General features: G+C 35.9%; 1 protein-coding gene across 5 annotated transcripts in view; it reads left to right on the top strand.

Moving 5' to 3' along the window:
* Window positions 1-6,954, top strand: part of SLITRK4 (SLIT and NTRK like family member 4) — a 9,004-nt gene extending 2,050 nt beyond the window's left edge. For all 5 annotated transcript variants that reach the window (XM_035324917.1, XM_035324915.1, XM_035324916.1 and 2 more), the window contains exon 2: window positions 861-6,954. In XM_035324917.1, coding sequence (XP_035180808.1) covers window positions 911-3,424 — 2,514 coding nt within the window. In that variant the 5' untranslated portion in view covers window positions 861-910 and the 3' untranslated portion in view covers window positions 3,425-6,954. The remainder of the gene's footprint in view (window positions 1-860) is intronic.
* The last annotated feature ends 602 nt before the right edge of the window (window positions 6,955-7,556 follow it).

Genomic DNA, 7,556 nt, shown 5'->3' with positions numbered 1-7,556 from the left:
ATCCAACTTGAAAAAAAAAAAAAAAAAAAAAAAAAAAAAAAAAAAAGTTCCTCTCAGGCAGGTTTCAGTTGTGTCAAACTGGCAAACTGTGGCTGAATACCCTGCAAGTCAGGGTATTGTTATTCCGGGGGATGGGGCTGTATGCCTGTGCATGCTTCTTCCATATCTGTGTGCTTCCATTGGTCACCCGAAGCTGATCTTCTCATTTCGTGGATAACTCATTGTATTTTTGTGATCAATGTACCACCAATTCTTTTAAACTGGGTATAACAAGCAACAGAAACAATATTTGTGCATGCCTGCATATCCCTTGAGTGAATTTCACTATTACTGTAGTGATAAACTGTATGCGTCGATGCTATAGATACCTACATTGAGTATTGACATTCTCTTTTGTGCCTGCATCTTCATCATTTCTATATGGTGCTTTCCCAACCTGGATGCTTGGGCATGCATAACATCAGCATTTATGTTTAATATCCCTGAAATGCACGGCAATGTATGAGCAGTGCAGGGCTGAGGAGAGTAAATATGCATAAAATTGGAATCTCCTTTGGTTATTTTACTTTGTTAGTTATGCATGTTTGTCATGTACAACAGATAGAAATATATTTGACAGACCTTAAAGTTATTTGTGTTTGTTTACAGAGATTTACATTCTGTATTTGAAATTCTAGCTCCTGTGTATTTGTTTGGTCATTAAAATCTTTCATGTTATTTTAAATTCAATGCTTGTAGGTTATCTATAATCCTTGGCAGGTACAGTAGCTCAGTGGAATACAATTTTTAACCCAAATGACTTTTTGGAACAATGACAACTGAAAAACGTTTTCTGTTTTCTTTCCTTCTTTCTTCTTTAGATTCTTTATCTTTGTTCAGGAGCCTAAGGTTGCTTGCTGATCACAAGAAGATGTTTCTGTGGCTCTTTCTGGTTCTGTCATCTCCACTTTCTTCTACAACTGCAGATGCTGATATATCTGTGGAAATTTGCAATGTTTGCTCCTGTGTGTCAGTTGAGAATGTACTTTATGTCAACTGTGAGAAGGTTGCAGTCTACAGACCAAATCAGCTTAAACCACCATGGTCTAATTTTTACCACCTGAACTTTCAAAACAACCTGCTAATTATTCTATATCCAAATACCTTTCTTAATTTCACACATGCAGTGTCCTTGCAATTGGGTAATAATAAGTTACAGAACATTGAGGGAGGGGCCTTTATGGGTCTTAGTGCATTAAAACAGTTGCACTTGAACAACAATGAATTAAAGATTCTCCGAGCTGACACTTTCCTGGGCATAGAGAACTTGGAGTATCTCCAAGCTGACTACAATTTAATCAAGTTTATTGAACGGGGAGCCTTTAATAAGCTTCACAAGCTGAAAGTCCTCATCCTTAATGACAATCTGATTTCATTCCTTCCCGATAATATTTTTCGATTTGCTTCTCTAACCCATCTGGATATACGAGGGAATCGAATACAGAAGCTTCCATACATTGGAGTCCTGGAACACATCGGGCGAATTGTCGAATTACAGCTGGAAGACAACCCCTGGAATTGTACTTGCGATTTGTTGCCCTTGAAAGCATGGCTGGAGAACATGCCCTATAATATATACATTGGAGAAGCTATCTGTGAAACTCCCAGTGACTTGTATGGAAGGTTGCTGAAAGAAACCAACAAGCAAGAGTTGTGCTCCATGGGGACAGGGAGTGATTTTGATGTGCGTGTTCTACCTCCCTCGCAGCTGGAGCCTGGTTACAGCACACCAAATGGCCACACCACTCAAACATCAGTGCACAGATTAGTCACAAAGCCGCCGAAGACTACAAATCCTTCGAAGATCTCGGGAATAGTAGCAGGCAAAGCACTGTCTAATCGCAATCTCAGTCAAATTGTATCTTATCAGACCAGGGTGCCTCCTTTAACTCCTTGCCCAGTCCCCTGTGTTTGCAAAACACATCCTTCAGACTTGGGATTAAGTGTAAATTGCCAAGAAAGAAATATAGAGTCGATGGCTGAACTCCTACCAAAACCTTTAAATGCCAAGAAACTGCATGTAAATGGCAACTATATTAAGGATGTGGACACTACAGATTTCATTGAGTTTGAGGGGCTGGATTTACTACATTTAGGCAGCAATCGGATTTCGGTGATCAAAGGAGAAGTTTTCCGCAACCTTACAAATTTACGGAGATTGTATCTCAATGGCAATCAGATTGAGCGTCTGAGCCCAGAAATGTTTGCTGGCCTCCACAACTTGCAGTATCTGTATTTGGAATACAATGTCATCAAAGAAATCTTAGCAGGCACCTTTGACTTGATGCCAAATTTGCAGTTGCTCTACCTGAACAACAATCTTCTACGCAGCTTGCCAGCATACATTTTTACTGGGGCACCACTAGCCAGGCTGAATCTGAGGAATAATCATTTCATGTACTTACCTGTAAGTGGTGTTCTTGATCAGCTAAAATCTCTTACACAAATTGATTTGGAAGGTAATCCGTGGGACTGCACTTGTGATTTAGTTGCTTTAAAACTGTGGCTTGAAAAACTAAATGAAGGTATTGTGGTGAAGGAATTAAAATGTGAAACACCTGTACAGTTTGCTAACATTGAACTTAAGTCTCTGAAAAATGAGATCCTCTGTCCTAAACTTTTAAACAAACCATCTGCTCTGTTCACTAGTCCTGTGCCCGCTGTCTCTTTTACTACACCACTGGGACCAGTTCGGAGTCCTCCTGGTGGCCCAGTTCCATTGTCCATCCTAATCTTAAGCATATTAGTTGTGCTTATTTTAACAGTGTTTGTTGCTTTTTGTCTTCTTGTTTTTGTGCTTCGTCGCAACAAAAAACCAACTGTAAAGCATGAAGGAATTGGAAATCAAGAATGCAGTTCTATGCAACTGCAGCTAAGAAAGCATGATCACAAGTCAAACAAAAAAGATGGACTAGGCGCAGAGGCCTTCATTCCTCAAACCATTGAGCAGATGAGTAAAAGTCATACTTGTGGCTTAAAAGAGTCTGAAACGGGCTTCACGTTTGCTGATCCACCAGGGCAAAAAGTCATTCTGAGAAATATTAATGACAAGGAGAAGGATTTATTACATGTGGACACAAGAAAAAGACTTAGCACAATCGATGAACTGGACGAGTTATTCCCTGGGAGGGATTCAAACGTATTTATTCAAAATTTCCTTGAAAGTAAAAAAGAATACAACAGCATAGGGGTCAGTGGCTTTGAAATACGTTACCCAGAGAAACAACAAGACAAAAAAAACAAGAAATCTCTAATAGGTGGTAATCATAGTAAAATTGTAGTAGAACAAAGGAAAAGTGAATATTTTGAACTAAAAGCTAAACTTCAAGGTTCACCTGACTACCTACAAGTCCTTGAAGAACAAACCGCTTTGAATAAAATATAGATCATGCAATCTTATTGCCTACAGAGGACATTTATTTAATGATGAAAGTGCCTTTTGTTGACTTTTAACCTCCAAATACTACATTATATTGATAGGCATAGAGGCAGGTGTATCCAAGGGTGTCTGATTAACTGTAGCTGCATATGACTTGTCAAGTAGAGGAGAATCTCCTTAATAGATTTTACTACATAAAGCTCATACCCTGTGGAATCCTATAGGGATACTGCAAACTCTATTGCCAAAGGGATGCTTTATACACATTACACTGAATTTAACCTCAAGAGGCATATACGTTTTGTACCTTAAATGCAAAACCATCGTCTCCTTGTGATTTGTTAGAGCAAACACAAGAAACCTGGTACTGGTGTTCATACCTCAGCTGGGTCCTTCATCCTGCACGTGGATTTAAGTTGGTGGAACTGGAGTAATCCTTTTGTGGTGTTGTAATGGCACTGTTTAAAGATTATCTGAAAAGTAACAAGCATGCAAAGAGAGAACATTCGATAGTATGTGTAAATTGGTTACATTTATGGCCTGCATCTTGAAACCACTGGAATTATAATGTTAAATTGTGCAAATATTTGTTTAAAATATACCATGAATTACATACATACTAAATAAATTTGACCACTTGAAACATACATGTCTATACATAAAATTAAAAAAAAAAAAAAGGTAAGAAAACAGTTCAACCTGACTTCTGCAGTATTTGTGGCATCTGAAGAAAATATTTGATGTTTATGCAGAATCTGCTGTAAGACTCATCTCCAATTAAAACTCGAGTTCCTTCTCAGTTATGTGAAACACTTGCAACTCTAATGGGTTGTCCGAAATTGTCAAAGTGCTTACTGTGTGAGCGTAGCAGAAATTATTTTTGTAATATAATTCATATTTATGAAATACTTTGTATACTAAATAGGAAAATATGTACTCCTTAATATGTATTTAATATGCCTGACTTGTTTTCCTGATCGCAATGCATTAATCATTCAATATAAATAAAAACAGAACAATATACCAAACAGAAGCTGGGGGATGTGGTGTATAGAATTATCCAGAATTAAGTGATCAGGTATAATAATAATAAAATTGTTCTGTACTATTCTTGTGAAATTAGCATACTATCTTATTTCAGATTTGTTACCAATGGTGCATTTTGAAATAGATTCATTAGTTTTTTAGTATCGTGTCTCATCAGTTGTCTTGCTTTTCAGAGTTCTGTAGCTTATTCTAAATAGTTTTCACTACATGTATTTACAGGAATTCATGGTAAGGGTAATATTTTAATTGTATATGCATACGTTTTCTGTTCTTATTATCTGTCTGTCTGCTGTCGGTCAGAAAAACTGATCAGAACAGAAAACAATATGGCAAATGACTTCTGTTTAAACCAACAGTGTAAAATGAATATAGTGGTCTCAGTTCAGAGTACTGTGTACTTCATATCTAGAGAGTAAAAACTTGCTTTTGTGAAAGCTGAATCTGAATAGCTAGGAAAAAAAAGAAAGTAGTCAGGAGAATGGAAAATCCCCACTTTATCTCACTAGTACCTTGAGATGAGAATGGAGATATGTTGGTAAAGCATCATACAGAAAATCTATACTAGGAGATTAACAAAAGTTTCTTGACGTGAACAAGAATTTTTCCATGCATTTCAGTGACCTTTGGATAAGACCCTCTATCTCCTTTGCTTCCAGAGCACTTTTTCCCCTCATTCACCTTTCATAATCAATACGTAAATCATTTAAGATTAGTAGGATGTAAATACTAATCTTTGTCATGAATTCAAAACTAGCAAATATTACAGCAAGACCCAATAATACTACTGTGGAAAAGCCTGTGTCAGCTATTTCCATTATAAACTGCTAATTTCAGGGCTTTATGACACTGCTGTAAAATTTTTATTCTGGAACAATACTTGGCAAACAGCCTGCAGTATATTTTTACAAAGATTAAAAGAAATAAAATAAAAATAAAAAAAACACACTGCTTCTTTATTCCAGAGAAAGGAAAACTAAGAGATTTTTTCTACTTTCAGACATTTGTTTATGCTCTTGTAACTTAGAAAGAGGATTGTTTTATTATTTTCTCTGTAATCTAAAGTATATAAATTACTTCAGATAATAAAATAATGGCTAAATTTCTTTCAAAAAGCTGCTGCTATCTATGCACAATAATTTACTTCATTCAAGCTGTCACAGGGATTTTCAGGAGATGGATACTATGCACATATGCATTTCTGACATAAAAAGTTTCTAGTTGGCCAGTAACACAGTACATAGCCAAGACTTGAAAGAAAATTTTTGAGCTCATTATGTCAGGAGTCTATGGATTAAGGAGTGTTAAAGATGCACTGACATGATGGACCGTAATGGTTCCATCAGCAGGCTGAGAATAATGGGTCGCTGTGACTGCTCTGCACAGTGCTGCATGGCTTTGAGGATGTGTCAAGGTTCACAGGGATTTGCCAAAGCATAAGGCTTCTGACACTTCAGTGCACTGTCAGAGACTGTTGTGTCCCATACCCTTCTGCTTAGAGGAATGTGTTAAAAATATGAAAAAAGCAAATAAACTAATAGATTTAAGTGATGTTAAAAAAATGGTATGTTCATGGCAAGTGTTGCCCTGAGTTAATGACAAATTAACTCGACAAATTCCTCAGCTAAATAAATTTAGTTTCTCTCTCTCTGTTTTTTTTAATCTTTTTTTTTTTTTTTTTTTTCCCTTGGTCTGCGGTCTTTGCTTTTCCAATTAAGACAGGAAGAACTGAGCTATTATGCTGTACCATTACACTGGGTCAGATTTTCCTACTCATTGAGGTCCTAATCCAGTAAAGCATTTAAGTTTAACTTAAACCATGTGTGGAGTTATTATTCTTGATCTAATAATGAAACACCTGCTCAAGAATGGGGCTTAGATGAAGTTTTGTTGTTGACTTCCAAAAGAGCAGGCACAGAAGTGTTGTATGTAATACATAGAGCCCAGTTGTCTAACCATGAATTGTTGGTTGCTTATCTCCTGTGAGTTGTCCAGTAGCTCTTCTGGAATTATGCAGTTGAGTGTAGGTTCACCAGCATCAATAAAAATTGCACAGTCTGGACCTTCCTGTAGAAATTGTTCCTGTATTTTACATACATGGTGCATTATATAGGCATAATAGTGTGAGTAAAGAATGCAAAGTTGGCAAAACACTATATTTCTGTGATGTTTTTACTTCGAATGGCAACCTTAATGTTAATTTATTTCCTCCATGTTTTGAAAACAGCATATGTGTCTGTACAGCAGTTTTAGTGTAATGTCCATTCAAATCTATGGTCAGTCTGTCTGGGAAAGTGACTCTTTGGATGTGGCTTAACGGATCTGTCTGTTATATCGGTTTGAGTGGGCATGGTTGCAAAATGGCTGTTAAGACCCATAGACATAAACTAAATCACTGATGGTGTTAACATAACCTGTTGTGTTCACTGTATTATGAAGAAGTTTCAATTTTTAAATGCAATTAATATTAATAAAGTGTAATTATTTCCTTGGGGAAAAAAATAATAATAATAATTGTGCAGTTTTATCAGAAAACAACTACTATGGTACAAGAACGCAAGGCCATTAAATGAGCTACATTTTGCATTTAGTGTTCAAGACTGACAATGATATAGAAATGTAATATAAAAACATCTTTTAAAAAGTAATTTTTATTTGAAAAAAAGCCATAATGACATTATAAATTATAAAAGGTATAGCCTAGTGAAAAATGTTAACAAATGTTTCAGAATCAACAAGACATCCAGAACTTGATGATAGTATAATATCTATTATATCTTTTGCATGTTTTGTACATTGATGTATGAAATGAGCACAGTGAGAGGTTTTTTTTTGTTTGTTTGCTTGGGTTTCTTTTTTTGTGGCTGTTTTTGTTTTGTTTGTTTTGTTTTGTTTGTTTGCTTGTTTTTGTATGTTTATTTGTTTTCTTTTTGGTTGCATCCAAAGAGTTGGGCAGGAAATACAAGAATATATTTATAATCACTCTATTTTGAAATAAAGAAGACAAATTGTATTGGTTTTACCCTGCTTCAATCATTACTATTCTAGATTAGTCTATACTTAAAGAAGTTATTTATAAAGTCCAATCCAATGT

The sequence above is a fragment of the Oxyura jamaicensis genome, chromosome 4 (genome assembly GCF_011077185.1).
Source record: "Oxyura jamaicensis isolate SHBP4307 breed ruddy duck chromosome 4, BPBGC_Ojam_1.0, whole genome shotgun sequence".
In the NCBI taxonomy this organism is placed as follows: domain Eukaryota; kingdom Metazoa; phylum Chordata; class Aves; order Anseriformes; family Anatidae; genus Oxyura; species Oxyura jamaicensis.
This window is presented reverse-complemented; position numbering and strand designations above follow the sequence as displayed.